This window comes from Galleria mellonella, unplaced genomic scaffold, assembly GCF_026898425.1.
Source record: "Galleria mellonella isolate WM207_F2 unplaced genomic scaffold, CSIRO_AGI_GalMel_v1 utg38, whole genome shotgun sequence".
Taxonomy (NCBI): domain Eukaryota; kingdom Metazoa; phylum Arthropoda; class Insecta; order Lepidoptera; family Pyralidae; genus Galleria; species Galleria mellonella.
The window spans coordinates 3,406,246-3,424,294 of NW_026442090.1; the positions used below are offsets into that span (position 1 = coordinate 3,406,246).

Below are 18,049 nucleotides of genomic sequence, written 5' to 3' on the forward strand. Positions count from 1 at the left end.
AATTATGTACACATATAATGAACTACTGCCTGGTCGATCACTTGTTTTGAATTACAAGTCTTAATAGGCAAGAATGAAGTCTTGCTAAAGGCAAATTTATTACAAGGGACACATATGATTTAATCCTTCAACCTAAAGAATAAATAAACATTAATATTAATCTACAATCCGATACCGATATATATTAAGCCCGCGCAATTGACTATAAAATACTTATTATAAGGATTCTTTATCATATTTTCAAAATTTATTCATATATGAGAATGAAAATAGGTCAGTTAGGCCATCATGATGAATTCATTAGGAATTAACCATGATAGTTTCCAAGGAGAACCGCGAGGAGGTCGACCTGGTTGGGTATATTGCTAGCAATGGGATTCTCAGTCACCATTACTAACAATCCCTTTCCCCCCTTAAAATTCAATTATAAATAGAATCTAGAGTAGCATTTTTCCAAGAGTCTACAACACGAGGTTCTTCAAAAACGGGTAAAGATGTTATTCAGGGTCGGCAACACGCACATAATGCTCTTGGTATTGCAGGTGTTCATAAATTACGGTAACTGCTTACCATCAGGTGAGCTGTATGCTTGTTTGCCACCTCAGTGGTATAAAAAAAATAAAGTAATTAAATATATCAGTGGTATTATAGTGTTTGATTATCGAATAGAAACACCATAAATCACACAACATACGTTTACTATCGAAACAGAGTCACATTTTGATTCCCGGCGTAAGCGCGCGTATAACTGCCTTGCGTCGCGTCGGTGGCGCCGCTACGCTAACAGTAGCGCACGGGAGGGCGACGCGCGCGGAGAGGGTGATTGGTAAGAAGAACTACTAAGGGGGCCCGCGTTACAGTAAGGAATTTCTTATATTTTATAGAAACAAGTATAAGCACACCTTCATAAGAATGATAGGCAGTTTTAAAATGTTGTGGATCCTCTTCGACTTTCGCGGAAAGTAACTAGCAATATGTATGTGAAAAGATCGATTTATGTATTTGCTACAACGTTAGCGTTAAGCGAGGACTAATAATGTCTGTAATTTTCTTGATCTATTTACATATTTTCAATCTGTAATCATTATCCTTAGTCTATGGTACTAATGTTAAGCTATATTCATTTCTAAACTCGCTCTATGATGTAAGAGGCTCTATGATTCTATATAATAAAAGGAACATAGACTCTCTTACCCCTTACTTGTATACTCTTTGGTCTCTCTAATCTGTGAAAGCAATTAATTGTCATATAGTGTCGTGGAATATTTAAAATTATATAATATTATAATTACAGTAATTTCCATTGTAATTCATATTACAAAATCAAATTTTGGTCTATAAATTTGATGTGACGGTAATAGCTTACTCTTTATTTTTTAATGAAAGAATATAATAAAATTACTAAAAATATAGATATCTTTCATTTTTAAATATATAAATTATTATTAAGATATTGACTAAAAATATCCACTAACCTTATAATACATTTTTGTTTATAGATATCTACTTTTCAAGATAAAAATGTCAAACTCACAAAAAATCTTCGACTATAGTGATGAATCTCAAGCAGATAGATTAGCCAGGAAATCCAAGGACTCGCCGTTTATGATAATAGGTATGACAATATAGTAAAGATCTATTTAAATGATAATACATCTTGATTACAAGTTCAAGGTTACTATGGTTGTGAATGACATAACCTTCAAACCACTGTCAATTATATCACTTAAATTATTTTAAAAATAAACAAATATTTTTCAGTATGTAACTAGGTTTGATTTGGAATTTTATAGGTGATGACAAAATGTTATCGTTTTTTAGGAATATTGGGATTAATAGGAGTTTGTGGTTATGGTTTTTACCAATATAAACACAAAGGAAAAATGAGTACCAGCGTCTTCCTAATGCAACTACGTGTCGCCGCTCAAGGAACTGTTGTTACAGCTCTAACTGTTGGTTTAGCTTACAACTTAGCAAAAGAACACTTATTCAAGGAGAAAAAAGAATAAAGGGAAAGTACCTATAGTTCAATTATTTAAGGAAACTATAAAACAGTAAAAAAGTGCAAATAATCCTATGTGAACACAAAATCTCAATAGTAATCTCTCACACACTTATATATAATCAATATTGGTAATGCCTGATACATACAATAATGCCTCCACATCTGTAGATATGTTGTTACACCATCTCCCACCATTAATTTTATAAGAAGTTAATAAATTTAAATTTACCTAATGTAAAATTTAAGCAACAACTGTAACAGATAGAGACATTAGTGTATTAAAGTTTCCTTAATTTATATGTTAGTATAGCTTAGGAACTAATTTATGTTCTGTGATTTAGCTGCTACTACATGTATAACATGTGTGTACATATGTGATCATGTTTTATTTATTTCATTATTAGACCTAAGTAATAATATCACTGAAACAAAATTCACATATTGTATGAATATGTATAGGCAAACTGTAATAAGCTCTACTCCGAGTACCTATTATAAATGTATCAAGGTCATTTGTACAATGAAGTATTACAAACAAATATACAGTGTAACTCATGGTGTTGTAAATGTTTATGTGTATGTTTGTAATAAAAATAGTTGCATTAAAATTTTATTGTTAAATAATTGAAGTGTTCACTAATTTTTGTGGCTAATTGTACTTCTATTTCTTTTACATTCAATGATATTCAATGTAAAATACCATTTATGATATACCTTATCAAAAATGGTAATTTAGTGTACATAATTATTTACATTACTTTTCATATTGAATTCTACAATAGAGAATGGAGAGATAACAACAATACCTATTTTTATTTTTTGACCTGTAAACAGGACTAGAAGAAATTTTAATATTTTAAAATGTGATATATTCATATTCCGTTTGAAAATATAAATAAAGAGCTATTGTCTAAATCTAGTTTTGACTTTACCCACCCATAGTGTAATTTGCCAAGTCAGGTTATCATAATCTCATATTATAAAGTATATAAGTATGTTATACTAAGTCTATATGACTAAAATGTTGTGTGAAAAATTTAATATATAATATAATAATACCTAGTACTCGAGCACATGAGTACTCAATATATTGAACTTAGATACCTGGTATATAATTACATGTTCTGAGTACTTACAGTACTCAAATACTACTCATGTGTTTATTATAAGTTGTTTCTGTTTCAGCATTTTATTAAAGGAAAGTTATTAAATTATTGAACATTTAATGTCTTTAATAAAAGTAGACACAAGAAAAAATTAAAAGCTCTCAAGTTCAAAGTACTTGAATACCTGTATAAGTATTAGATTCAGATTTATCAGAGGGAGACTTGTACATAAGTCGTTTGCGTTCGTGTTTCTATTATAAAGCAGTTGTTTGCATGCCTGTTTCCGTCTACATATATTACACCTTGTCCTCAGGAATAGCAATGCATAGTGTCATGAGTAAAACAATATACTCTGTTGTCTATAGTACTATTCATGTTTATAGGTGACGATTATCACTTTCCACTAGGTGAACCTCAGATTGTTTACCATTCTATGTTGCATAAAAAAAAACTGATTCTTTTTTTAATGAGTATATGATGTTTTTGTGTTCGCATATAAATATGTTATACTATATTTATAGTTCTCATTATTCTACTATCCCCTGCTTACATCAGTTTATTTTCACAATCAGATAGATATGTAATTATCTGAATAAGTGGTATCATTATTGAAATTATTAAATACTAGCTATATCCTGCGGCTTCACCTGTATAAATCGGTACTTACATGTATCCTATATGCTAAATTAGAATATGATCTACTCATCTACCAAATTTTATTCAAATCCACTAAGTAATTTTTGCGTGAAAGAGAAACAGACGTCCATCCATTTATCGTAATAAAATTTCGCACTTATTATAGGTATTAATAGGATGTTCACGTTAGTCATCACTAATAGGCTAGTTAGAGGCGTTTGTCAACTACTGTCGTTCTAGAGCTAATTTACGTTTTACTCGATATGCATTTCGTTAAGTATATTAGAATAAAACGTGACAAAGAGCGAGCTTATCGTCACTTGATATGATTGGTTTGTTAACAGTGTTTCCCATCACCAAAGAATTTAAATTCATACCTACTAACTAACTAGATCTACTAACCTTTGAATAAGCTCTGTAACTATTTAGTTGGTTCGATAGTCATATTTGACCTTAAATTCAAATGCTGCTATTTTGTAGAAATAAATAAATAATACTATTTAAGGCACATTGATTTATTTATCATAATACAAACCTAATAAAAGCTCTAACAATATAAATCGTCAATTATCTTTCGTAATAATTTGTTTAAGGCCTGAATATATAAAGTCTAAATAAATTAACATATAAAATATGCATAATTTTAAACCCATTTTTAATGAATTTATAATTAATTAGTCGCTTTTACTAGCATCAGATAAATCTTTTTTTGTCCTAAGACTACAATTAGGAATGGTCAGATCATCTTTTTCAGAAGTGGAAGGGTTTCGTATCGAGTTAGATGTTACCTTCACAGACGATAAATCATCAACATTGCTAAATAAACCATTAGACAAGTTAGAACTGGAGCTTGAGTGGTATGTCATTGATTTAAAAATTTGGACGGGAGTTGACGTACGAGCTCTATTCCCGTTATGTTCGCTGTCTACTGAATGTTCTTCATGAACCATATGTGATGAATGTTTTAACTCTTCTGGCATTTTTGTCTCAAACAACGAAACAAACTCTTCTGTTTCATTTCTAATAGATTTATTTGTGAATGTTATTTTATTAGCCAATTCGTTTGCTAAAAATTCTTTTACAGTCATTGATTGCGTTAATGACGTTTGTTGTCCAGCATTTTTATTCTTCTCTTTAGCTAGCTGACCTTGTAATGGTTTCTTTGATACATTCAATATTGATGAAACTGAATCTGTTACTAAAGCTGGAATGTCTTGGTGGGTAAAACTTTTCAATTTAAATTGAGATAAGCTCGAACTAGACGTGTTGGATGAAGAAGAGAGTGCCAATCGTTCTTTTGTTTTTTTTAAAGTAGATGACGCCCAACCCATACCAAGCTTTTTAAATGCATTTTCCAAATCGGGATTGGACGAAAAACTCAATGTATCGGAGGTCTCCACTACGTTTTCTTTGTCTTGAATTACTACTTTCGATTTCTTTTTTTCCTTCCGCATTTTAGACAATGCAAAAACTGATGTTGATTCTGATGACACAGTAGAAGAATTTACATTAGATCCAGAATCAAACCTAAATGGTTCTGAAATAATTTTCCTTTTTAATAATTCTGCAATTACATCTGGCAGACTACCATCTGAGTGCATTGAACTTAACTCGTCATTTAAACCTTCATCTTTCGGAATATCATCAATATTAGAAGCATCATCCAATGATCCAATATTGTATTGTTTCGCATATTCGTGTATACTGATAAACGGTTTCAACATTATGTCGTTGAATTGTTTCAGATCCATCATTTTAATTTTATAGTCATCGGATGTATCAGTAAATGATAGTTTATGTGCACATTTGAATGCATTTTCATCTGTTTGAAGTAATACATCTGGGTTAGAAGTTTTTTCATTAGCCTGCATGTCATCATCATCATTCTTCAATGCTTCTTTATTACTTTCTACAATTTCGACATCACACTTCGTATTATTACGTGACGATAAGTTCTTGAATTTAACACTCATAGGTGAGTCTACTTCTACAACTGTCGAAAGTTCATGGGGTGTAATATATTCTTGCCCGTGTTTCAAATTAATACGGGTCAAAGCGGGTGGCGGACGACCCCTGGTTTTTATGTTTTGTTCTTCAATAATTGGTAAGTCTAAATTTGTCACAGGTGGTGTAATAGTATACTTCGATGCTGCAGGCTTTGGAATATCTATTAGAAACGGAATAAATTTTGTCGAATCAGATACTGCAACCGATCCCTCATTACTTGACAAATTCCGAGTGGGAGTATCATTCTCCAAATCATTTTGAATTTCGACAATTGGCTCATAAGTTTGCATATGAAATGGTTCACTGTCCATATTACACTTTTTATTTAATTTCTGGTCTGAATCTGATGCAGAGTCTGATGATGATACTTGACTATAAGCTGTTGATTTATTTTTTCTAACTTCCTCCAATACTTTGGCTAAATTTGACAAACGTTGAGTGCATTTTTCTGTCAAATCGGCAATTTTTTCAATATTATGAAGTTTATTTTCAGCTAACTTCATAAAATTTGTTTCGGTATCAACATCTCGATTTGCTTGAGTTGAAATATTCATTGGAGGTTGTGTTTGACTTTGATATGGTGTCTCAATAATTTCTGAATTTGCAGGATACGTAACAGTTTTCGGAGACGGAATAGGAAAAGAATCTATAAATAGATTATTTTCACCTTTCTGACTAATCTTATTATCCTTCTGTACATTATCTTTGTCTCTTACTTTAGATAAATTAATGAAACCGATGTCAGTTTTTTCTGAAATAACATTTCTCTGTTCTGCTTTACTTGTATTTTTAAGTTGTTTAGATGACGGTGTACTTTGGCTATCAATGTGTGTTTTAATTGAATTAGTATCTTTTGATTCTTTATGTAAATGTGTTTTTCGGTTGGGTATAGATTGTGAACCTAGTATATATAATTTATCAGAAGCTTCTGGTTGATTTTTGTTATTTCTTAACAAATTTCTTGATATATTTAATGATTTCACTTTATGCACTGATCTTTTCTTACTAATTCGAGAACATGCCTTCTTTTTGTATTTCATATTATGGTTTATTGTATTGATCGAAGTTTTATTTTTTGATTCAATTTGAGAACCATGTTCATTTAAAATTTGTTGTATTAGACTACTTTTTATTTGTTCCAATGATATTTTGTTTTCCATCAACGGTTTACGTCCATCTACATTATGAGGCATATCAATAATAGAGCTTCCAGGCGTAGTAACAGCACTGCACTCTTGATTTACTACTTCAATTGCTTTCATGCCTTCTTTATTAAGAGTCAATAGTTTATTGACATAGTTTTTAATGATAGGATTCAAATTTGATCTGCTGTCTCTTTTTAAAGCATGGTTAGATATTATATTTTTGTATGAAGATGCTGTTGAACTAACATGCATCACAAGATTTTGAGATGATTGCAGATTGGGGGCAATATGTTTTAAATTTTTACGATTAGCAGACTTAGCACATGTTTTAGATTGGGTCTGAGTTTTACACTTGTAACAATTGTGTTTTTTAATATGTGAGTGTTTATCGTCAGATATATCATCTTTATTTTCACTGAGAGAACAGCTGCGGAAAGTATTTGGTGGTGTGTGTAATTTATTTTTAAAACATTTTCTTTTTGCCGCACAGTGAAAATGATCTTTCATTCGCATATGTTTTCTAGAATGAGTGCAATGTTTACAACAACTCTTACTTTCATCATTATAAACCTGTTCTTTTCTTATGTTGGGCTCATCAGGGGACTCAGAATCATACATGTTATCTTTATGATGTCCGAAAAATTTAGGTAAAACCATTTCTGGAGGACTCATGTATGCTGTAGATGTAGACGAACTCATATGAATAAACACTGGTCTTGGATTCGGAGAGCTAAAAGTAGTTTGTGTACAGGCTGAAGTCGCAGGTTTCGGATCAGAATCTAATTTAGAAACATGACTGGGTGCAGTATAAGACATTTGAAAAGATGTATACACACCTTTATCACAATATTTGTTTGAATAGTAATTTTTTTCAGTATGTGGGTCACTAGACACTTGAGATATAATATGTTCTTCACTACTGTCTTCAATCTGTGTTTGTGATTCTTTTTTATTTACTTCTTCATTTTTAGGATCATTCTCTGGTACTTTCTTTAGTTTTACATTTGACGTAGTAGTTGCATTTACGTCAATTAAATTGTCTGAACATTTATCATTGACAATTTTTTGTTTATCACCTATTATATCACTTGTAGTAGTTCTCAGATTTTCATCATTTTGTTGAATGTCTTGTGTAGGAAGTAACGTTTTCTCACCAGTTAATTTTGCACCAGATTTTATGTTATCTTCTTTCATTGATTCTTTTTTTCTAAGCTGAATGATCACTTCATACGCATCATCTTTAAGGAAACCAGTAGCACCAATATAAAATTTTCCAGTTTCTTGACCATCATCGTCAACTAATTTAATAAATCCACCATCTGGCAGAGCAGCTGTTGTTTTATCAACAGCGGCCGTTTTAAAAGAGGAGCTTGATGTAGCGGCTGACGGCTGTATTGTTGATTGATTATCAACACATTTCGTACTCGTAACAGACCCACATTTACAGTCTGCACAAATATTTGAAGATCTGTAAAACATAATATTATTCATGAAGTACGAACATGTATATTATTTATACATTTGTTATATATGGAATACTTACTTAGAAGAAAACTGTTGTTGAACGCCAACTTCTTGGAGACCAGATTCTGAAGATATAAAATATATATAAATTACTTGTACTTTAACTAAACTAATGGGCGCTTATTAGATTTACAAATTTACTATTTTATTTTTATAGTAATTATACAAAAATTATTAATTCATTCTTTCATGTTCAAACAGAACATTCTTTGAAAAGGAAAAATAAACGAATGAAAAAAGTAAAGAGTATTTTAGTGAACTTATTTAATAAATCAAAAGCCTTGTTCTAGTTCTGTTTACTATAGTTTATGAAAGTGAATCTAAAAATAATGTATTTATATTATGACATCAATTAAAAGTAATTAGCATCTTAGAAATGGAAAGCAGCAATTTAAAATTTTACTTCAATTACTTTTTTAATTTTACTTACTTTGTACATAATTAACAGCAATCTTAAGTTGTGTTAAATTACCTTGATCTCGATGCTCATCTGTGGTGAGTTGTTTCCCACAGCGGCACGGTCGCCCTTTTCTGACTCCATCTTCTGTCAGAGTTGTTCCTTGAGCGTTGTCCGTAAAATATAACGACGTCATATTATCCCTGAAAATTTGTTGTCTTTAAAAATTATATATGTACATTTACACTTACATACATTTGTGAGTTATACAAATTCTGGACTATTCATAAACTTAATAGTGATATTACCAACTTTTACCATTTTTTAATAATAAAATTAATATAAATAAATTAATAATAAAACGTAGACAATCCATAAACATTACATACTACAGACTGTATTTGACTCTTTAAATTTATTATAAATCTACTTTACCAGATTTTTTTATCAGCTTATAATACAAAGTGTCCTACAAGCATATCAGCATTTAATCTACGTATACAATATATATTAATATTGATGACTGTTGCACTTCCTTGAATATTTATTTTTTTATATTTTATCGTATACACTAATCTTATATATAAAAAAATATGACAGAGGTAAACATATATACAAGCTTAACTCTACAAGTATTCTCTTCTAGCAAAACAAAGTGGAGTACAATACTGTGACAGTTTATAAACAAAAATATCAACACAAACTTATTATTATGCACAAAAATACTTGTATTACCTTCTGTCCTTGCGTTATCTTTATATAATTGACATCACAAAAATAAACTAAATGTAATTAATCTTTAATAATGGCTCCCACTGCTACTCGTGTGAAATGTAATATTCTGGTGCCAAATTTCTATGCCGCCTTTGTTAAACATGAAGGCCTCTAGCTTACTGGATGATTATTCTACGAGCTCTCCAAAGACAGAAGTATGTAACAATCATTTATATACGATCCAAATGCAAATTTGAAAGGGTTTGAGGTTTAAACTGATATGTGATAATGGGATATTGAAATTGCAGACAAGTGTTGTCCAACTAAGAAATTACCATATTTCTACTGTAAGGACAACCGGATTGACTTCGTGTATTTTTATTAAAAATGTTCGACTAGATAAGAGTTATTGTTAAATTTACGCTCGTGGTATATACCCATGTAACAAACCTCAATAATTTGTAGAAAAATAAATAGTGACTAACAGAGCACATGCGAGGTTTGATATTGTCATTCATTGAAATACATAGACGTTTTAACAATTTGTTGTATATTTCAAGTGCTCATTTCTCACATGCTCATGAGTAAAAGTTCCAGATGATACGAAATCTACTTGAGTATTCTCAACAAGAATACATCAAGTTAATCCGATTGATCTTATAATGAACTATCACCGCTATTGATACATTAAGATGGCGAAACTAATCAAGAATTCATTACAATTTGTAAAACAATATGTTTTATGTATGATATCAGTCTCTATTTATATTAAAATGCAAAAATACAAAACTAGAATGATTACCACCAGGGCTTCCTCTCTGTTGTTGTTTGCCACATCTCTACATTAGCAGTGTAACAACTGGTTACATTGTATGATATCCTGAGGACGGTAGGATGCGGATTAAGGGTTGACAGGATACAGGTGAAAATGGTCTGGATGCAGGTTAAATGTAGGACTCTAGGAATATTTATATAAATGACAAAGTCAAGCATGATTCATATTTAAGGTAATGGCAGTGTATAAGGTAGGTTAGCCTAACTAACAATGACGATTTTAGCGCCCAATTTATCAAGGAGGACCGGTGCCTCTGATTATTCCATTTAGGATTATAGTCGTGAATATTTTGTTATACTTTAAAAGAAATAAAAAAAGCCAGTGTATCCCTCAATAAATAATAAATTTAATAATTAATTTAAATTCCGTTTCATCAATAAATACTACTACTATTATAATTTTTTTTGCGAAGGTTTGTGAGAATGTTTAGACGGACGTTTGTTACACTTCTACACAAAAACGACTGAAAAAATTTCAATGAAATCTTATACATGGATAAGTTATATTCACTTTAACGTATGGGATACTTTACATACTAATTAACATGATAAAGCCACGGCATTTATTTATTTATTCTTTATTGCACAATAAAACTTTGTACAAGTGGCGAGCTTAATGCCATACGGCATTCTCTACCAGCTAACCATTAGGTAAAAACAGAAGGCGTATGAAGGGCAGATGTGGTGAAAAATACGTGACATAATTATAGGAACATACTGTAATAAATAAATTCAGCTAGTCTTTATTTAATCTATAAGCGTATAATCCCAATTTTTGTAGATTTTCCTATATATTATTCTAAGATGATAATGTGTAAATATCCAATACTTAATATCCTTGTAGAAGGTACGTCATTATATTTCTAGTGACTGTTACGACTCTATGTATTAGTAATTTTGTCCTTGTAATGATATATAAAGTGTTATGTATGTATATGTTATATATGTATTTAAAAAACGAACAGAGTTTCATGCCTTCACTCAAATTATTTATATTTACTCTTCTCCATCCAAAGGTTGCCTGGAAGAAATCGCTCTCAGCGATAAGGCCGCACATTGTTTCCTTAGTGTAATATTTTTATATAATTGTTTGTATTCATAATAAGTTTACTATTGTAATCTTATGGAGGAAACAGTAAGGAGTATCTATCTATAAAGAACTCACCCTTTCTCACTTGTTGTTTTGTAGACGCCTGCAACAATTTTAAAATGAGTGTAATTTATATTATGTATAATTTTTTTCAAATATTGTTTTTTGATAAACTATGCAACAAGAATTTAAATGCTTATTTATTTATTAAACTTTAATACACCTAGATAGCGTAAATGGCGGACTTAACACCATGTGGCGTCATCTACCACGCGACCATAGACAGGAATAACAGAAAATATAATTGACGGTGCAACGTGATGAACAATATTAAAACAGTAATTTAAAAATAATAGACATATAATACTCATATCATCTACAAGACCTATATTAAAACTTATATGTTATAACCCAAATTTAGTTTATTCTAAGTAAAACTGAATAAAAAAAATAAAAGTACTCATAATTAGTTAGTGCAATAATTGCATAATATTATGTGCTCATTTTAGTGTTAGCGTCATGAACTATTCGAGTTCACGACACTCTACTTATAATAGACAATGTCGCAATTAGTTGTCAATTTTAAAATACAGTTAACATTTTATGTTTCTAATTAATAATTTAAAGTGATCTATTAAAAGCCTAGAATGTTAATGATGGAATAATACTCTTATTAAGCTGTCACTAAAAATTTCGATTTTGATAAAAATATATTTAAGAATTTCCAAGGCATATTGTAGGAGTAAAATTTTAACAGTAGATTTATATGAAATAGATTATATGATTAATGTTTTAGTTTACTAGCACTTTTGAATAATCAGTTAGAAAAGTTAAAAATGTTAAATTGTTTTTGAAAGTTTACAGAGAATTGTAACATTGCCACACTTCGGTAAAAAAAATGAACACTTAAAAATTTTGTAAATAAAATAAAATTCTAAATAAACACCATTAACAAACCAAACTAACCGTTGGCAAATCTATCGCCAATGCTTAGCTATAAATATATGCTATATAATTATAGCTAAGCGTTTAATTCTAATATGCTTACCAAAATGTGGCATATGTCAAATATAATGTTCACTGCAACAGGTAATAATCAATCTATCAGAAATTAACTGCAATTTTTGATGGATTAATTTAAACATCCTTTGTTTTAATATTTTAAATAATATACATACCTTCTTGCAAGTGGTCCAATGAATTTTCTTTTTCAGGTTCTTTACTTGTTAATGTAGTTTTTTCTTTACTGTCATCATCTTTATCTTCCTTTGTTGCCTTAAGATTCATATTCTTATTAAGTGAACTCAAAGATTTGGCAATGTCAGTTATTAATTTTTCTTTCTTTTTTGCCCTTTCCTTTTTCTTCGATTTTAAAATCTTATATATAACAATTCTCTCCGTGTCTGTCAAAGTTGGATCAGTGTCATTTTTATTTTTTGAGTCAGTTGTGTTCAGCCGCAAGTTCTGAATTGAACTGGTGTCAGAAGATATTGATGAGCAGTCAGTTGAATCACTGTTATTCTCAATAAAGACAGTTTCCAGAACCTTCTTTTGTTTTTCTTGTCCAACAGTGTCCTTAGTAGGGGGGGTATGTTTATGTCGTGACCTATACTCATGATAGCTGTCGACTTTACTAAATTTAACAGTATTCCCAGGCTTTCCCTCTTTCACTGATGTAGGTATGGTGTGAATGACTAGGTTTCCGTCACTTTCTGGCACCGGCATCCAAGAGTATTGGAAATCTCTATCTTCAAAACTATCACCTCTCCCAGATGGAGATTTTGATGTGATTTTTTCTCTTTCAGGTGGTTGTGAACTGGAATCCTGAAATATTTTTTTGTGGTTATTTTAAAAAGGTCGAAAGACACAAGTAAGATATTTGATTTCTGTGATATATCTGTTAGTCAAAATTTTTAACATGGCATAACGCTACTTACTACGCACGCCAGCATTTGATTACGATGTTTACATGGTATCGATACTATAGTGGCAGGTGGCGAGTAGCTTAATTGCCAAGTCAGTGTTAACGAGACAGTGTTGCACTAAAATCAATTTACATGATAGCAGTAGCAGATGACCACCTACTTGTAGAATCTGCTTTTCCAGCGTAGTAATTATAGGGGTGACGTAGGTTTCTTACAATAAGAGGATAACTTCATCTTATCCAAACCCACATCCAACAGTAGGGTACTAGTTATGACGTTATGATTAGCAAGAACCATCAAGAAACTAAACACTTATTAATTACAAAATTTAAAATTTGATTACAATTGGAAAAAGTCTTAAAAAAACCTACACAATCTTCGCGTGGATAAATAGAAGTTTTCTAATTTTAAAATTGGAAAGCAATTTTATTTATTCGCTGATTATATAGCTTTCTATATAAATTACTTTATATGTAAAATTTTTTTATAATATATCAAGTAAGTATTTTTTGAGTTTATACAATATATACAAAAAATCTAAATTTTCGTCTTTATAACATTCGTTTAGATAGAGAAGTAACTAGTATTTATTACCATGTTACTTTGTTTCCTGCATTCCTTTTCAATTTTCTTAAACTCATGTTGTAACTTCTGTTGCTTACACTTGTTTAACATTTGTTGTCTACGTCCATCCATATAAGCGACTTTCTGTAAGGAAATATTAACATAAACTTATTTATATTCCAATTTAAGAGTGTTTATATAAAAGTTCGGCAACATTTGCACTATTTATTAAAATATTTCTAAATTCATTTAAGAAATGCTTTATAAGTGAACTTAAATAATAATCAGGCAATAAATTATATTACACTAGATGAAAACTTTAATTGGATAGAACATGTAGACAATGCATGCAAAAAAAATTCATGTTTGCACCCTATAGCAAGTGTCATCAATTAAGACTCCACTTAATGTATATTATGGTTTTGTATAATCAGTGCTGCGCTACGACTTGATAATCTGAGATAACTGCATAGAAATAGGAAGAGCCTTTAAAGCTCATAAAATGTATTAAAAATATATTAAACATTCTTTCTTCACCTAGTTTGTACATCCTTGAGATATTTATTTGTTAAACAGACTATAGACATGTTTATTACAAACTCACAACTAAAGGAAACAACAAGAAAAAAATAGTGTTGTCCAGAACAAACTACAATTGTACCAAAAAAAATTATTTATGTGCACACAAAATACATAATAAACTACTCTACTACTAGCATAACAGACTTGCAAGGATATCAATTCGAGAGTAAATTGACAGAGTGGTTATTAAAGCAAAGTTTCTATTTAATAAAGGATTATTTAACTTTTAAAAATGACATTTAGTGTTTTGCTATGTAAACATTTTAAATACAACCATTTATAAAATCCAAACATAACTAATATAATTAAAGTTACTTGAGTATTACTTATTCATAAGACTTTTATTTTTATGATTATAATTATATCAAATTAATTTAAATGTATTGGACTGTAAATATAATATAATATGTAATAATAATACCACAATACATCCTGTATTGATGATATTATTATTTCATGTTATGTTTTCTTATATTAATTTTAATTTTTTAAATATTATTTGCATGCCTATATATGTATGTATAAGGCAATTAAACTGCCAAACATAAGTCCACATGGCTATATTATTAAAATCCATCACAGTGCTTAAATACAAATAAATTAATTTCATTTATTTTTTAATAATTATTTAACTTAATTAAGGAAAGCAAAATATAAAGTACAAAATTTATTAATCATATACATTTATGTGCAATTTATCTAAGATTAAGTTATAACAGCATTAAGAGCATTTTTGTAATTTAGAAATATTGAATATTATCCTAGCTAAGGAAATACAATCCCTGAAATTAATGGGATCAGAGGTAGACAAAGATGAAGAAAATATAACTATAATTAAAAATACGTACATTGGGCTGACTGGCTTTGTCCTTTGGCAAAGAGTTCAAAAATGATATTGTATCATTATATTCCTTTTCTACATTTTGTTTCGTCATAGCAATTTTAGATCTCATATCCTGTAGTCTCTTTTGATGCTCCTTAACTTTATCATCTTCATTGGAAGTTTCCTTCACTGCTTGCGAATAAGCATCCTCTCCTGTCTGATAGGTAGGGACCACTAACTCATCATCACCACGTGGTATGTCTCGCATATCTCGAGTTGAATGATTATACACTGTCACAGAGTTCTTTTTTGCTAGTGTACTTGGTATGCTACTTGTAGTTGCTGTTTTTTCAGTAATTTTACCTTTTGCTGAAATAGGATTATTATGTAAATAAAATTTTACTTGAATTTCATACAAATGAATTTACATATTCTAAGATCAACATATTCATTACTGGTTTCTATAATGAGTCATAATAATTGTTTCTAAGTAAAAATCAGACTGACTCCATTATTCAAATAATCAAACTAATCTAAAAACTTTTCAACTATCATTTATAAATACAGAACTGGTAATATCTGAAATAAATACTACTAAATAATTGCAATAGTACAGTAACACAAAAATATGATATGAATTCAGTTTAATTCAAAACTAATTGAACTATTACAAATAAAAGCATAAGCTTTATTAACATTATTTAAATATACATACATTTACATAATTTTACACAAATTATATATATTATATAATTTGTGTAAAATTATGTAAATATATATTTTACACAATGCTACATATAAAGTAAAAAATCAATAGATGACAATAAAATGTCTTGTCACCTGCACACTTATAAGTTCTATATAAAACTCTATTTCTCCTAAATGGACTTGATCCTCTTAAGACTGGATTGGGAAACAATTCCCTGGCAGCAGGTTTAACTGAATTAAAAATCTTATTTGTTTGGGAATTAGTAACATTAAACTGGCAATTATATCTTTGTTGATCAAGAAAAATACTATGAGAACAAAATTCACACTTTGTCTCAGCCTGCCAAGATGGCACTGGGATAATTTGCTCATCAAGAACATGACATACATTATTGAATATGTTACCTCCTGTATTAGAAGCCCTGGTCCGTATTATAGTTTGTTTTATACTATTTAGGTCACTAGATGGTTTTTTCAAAGGTCCTGAATCTGTGTCTCTTAAATTAAGCCCCCTGTTTTTTAAATACTCAGATACTAGAGTCAATGAGGGTTTAACTGATACTCTTTCCTCTGGTATATTTGCAAGACCACCACGTAAGCTCAATGGCATTTCCTCACTAAGAGCAAATAGGTCCAGTCTCTTGCTTTTATCTGATTTATTTTCCATATTATTATTTACTGAATCCTTTGTGCTATCTCTGTCATCCCTAGGAAGAGACAATGTAGGTATATTTGGTTCCCACTCATTTGGAACTACATCAAAGTCCCATTGAGTTCCCATGTCAATTCGAGTTAAATCCTCTTTTGAGGCTTTAACAGTGTCATTTCCTATAGTAGGCTCAGCAGTAACAGAGGGATTAGTTTCTTTATTAGTCTCATCAGTATTTATGGATGGTTTTGTTAAAAGCTTATTAACTACAGCATTCGACTTCTCTCTACTGATCTCATTGGCAATTTCTCTGAAATGTAACCATATAAATATATAAAAAATAATAAATAATTACTACTATATTAAAATTTTATTTAGAGACAGCACAAACCTTGCGTGTACTTTCCTACTTAGTAATTTCTGTTGTTCATCCAATTTCTCTTGTTTTTTTCTTCTCAACTCGGCTACTGCCTCTCGTCCTCGTTGTTTTGACAAGTCTATTTTTTCTGGTGATTCTACAGTGTACAACAAAATATCCAGTAAGTATCTATTCTGTGATAAAATAAAATCTAAAAAGTGCTAAAACTAAATAATTACCTAATAATGTAACTTCAGTAGCATTTTTATGACTAGTCCCAACACTCTTAATTCCTTTTGCATACAAGTGTTCCAATTTTTTAACCAATTTGTCTTGACGCTGAAAGTATTCTTTTTGTCGTTTCCTGTCTATATCTGTTATATTCTGCAATTTTTCGGTTTTAGTACGTTGTCTAATCTTTTTGGCGATATCTTTTGATTGTTCCCTAACCTAAAATAAAATTTATAAATGGAAACCAACAATGATATTAGAATTTAACAAAATTTTGTAAAAGGACTGGAAAATTATACAAGTTAATATTATTTAAAGACAACAAACCTGTTGAAGTCTTAACTTTCGTCGTCGTAAAAATTCATTTGTTTTCAAACCTTCAACGTCGGTAGTCATCATGACATCTATTTCAAACAAATGAGTACCTACGTATTTACAATTTGTACAATATAGTTATTCTTATCAGTTCTAAATATAAGGATTATTTACAAATCATTTAACTAAATTAAGTAGTAAAACAAAGCATAATTCATTTTGAATATTACAAACAACAAAAAACTTTTAAAATGACAACGTATTTGTTGACTGTCACCGTCTGACAGTTAGTTGACATTTGACACACATACCCACCATTCTTACTTGAATTGTCCTCAGTCTATGAACCAAAGTCATACTTATAATTTCATTATTTTCTCATTATGTCTGTTTGTTCTATGAACACGGAGCATTGAAATTAAAAATTAAAGTTGGA

At 30.0% G+C, this 18,049-nt stretch overlaps 2 protein-coding genes across 2 annotated transcripts; one reads left to right on the top strand and one right to left on the bottom strand.

Moving 5' to 3' along the window:
• The first annotated feature begins 1,183 nt into the window (after window positions 1-1,183).
• On the top strand, window positions 1,184-2,920 carry LOC113522508 (HIG1 domain family member 1A, mitochondrial). The gene is made up of 3 exons (XM_026908210.3): window positions 1,184-1,354; window positions 1,500-1,615; window positions 1,822-2,920. Exons 2-3 carry the CDS (start codon window positions 1,522-1,524, stop codon window positions 2,007-2,009), a joined length of 282 nt encoding a protein of 93 aa, XP_026764011.1. The 5' UTR covers window positions 1,184-1,354; window positions 1,500-1,521; the 3' UTR covers window positions 2,010-2,920.
• A 1,326-nt stretch (window positions 2,921-4,246) lies between these two features.
• LOC113522464 (uncharacterized) lies at window positions 4,247-17,890 on the bottom strand. Its single transcript, XM_026908149.3, has 11 exons — window positions 17,626-17,890; window positions 17,307-17,517; window positions 17,101-17,224; window positions 16,466-17,019; window positions 15,378-15,721; window positions 13,978-14,091; window positions 12,637-13,282; window positions 11,534-11,561; window positions 8,896-9,023; window positions 8,443-8,488; window positions 4,247-8,367 (listed from the first exon to the last, which is right to left on the bottom strand). Exons 1-11 carry the CDS (start codon window positions 17,695-17,697, stop codon window positions 4,422-4,424), a joined length of 6,213 nt encoding a protein of 2,070 aa, XP_026763950.2. The 5' UTR covers window positions 17,698-17,890; the 3' UTR covers window positions 4,247-4,421.
• Between the last annotated feature and the right edge of the window lie 159 nt (window positions 17,891-18,049).

What these genes read in the sequence shown, in the direction of transcription:
- LOC113522464 (XM_026908149.3), bottom strand. Translation starts at nt 17,697, where the DNA reads ATGATGACTACCGACGTTGAAGGTTTGAAAACAAATGAATTTTTACGA. An exon ending in GAAAGTTAAGACTTCAACAG is followed by an intron (nt 17,518 to 17,625) that starts GTTTGTTGTCTT and finishes ATTTTATTTTAG; the next exon opens with GTTAGGGAACAATCAAAAGA. An exon ending in AAAACAACAAGTGAGAAAGG is followed by an intron (nt 9,024 to 11,533) that starts GTGAGTTCTTTA and finishes ACAAATTTTCAG; the next exon opens with GGATAATATGACGTCGTTAT.
- LOC113522508 (XM_026908210.3), top strand. Translation starts at nt 1,522, where the DNA reads ATGTCAAACTCACAAAAAATCTTCGACTATAGTGATGAATCTCAAGCA. An exon ending in CTCGCCGTTTATGATAATAG is followed by an intron (nt 1,616 to 1,821) that starts GTATGACAATAT and finishes ATCGTTTTTTAG; the next exon opens with GAATATTGGGATTAATAGGA.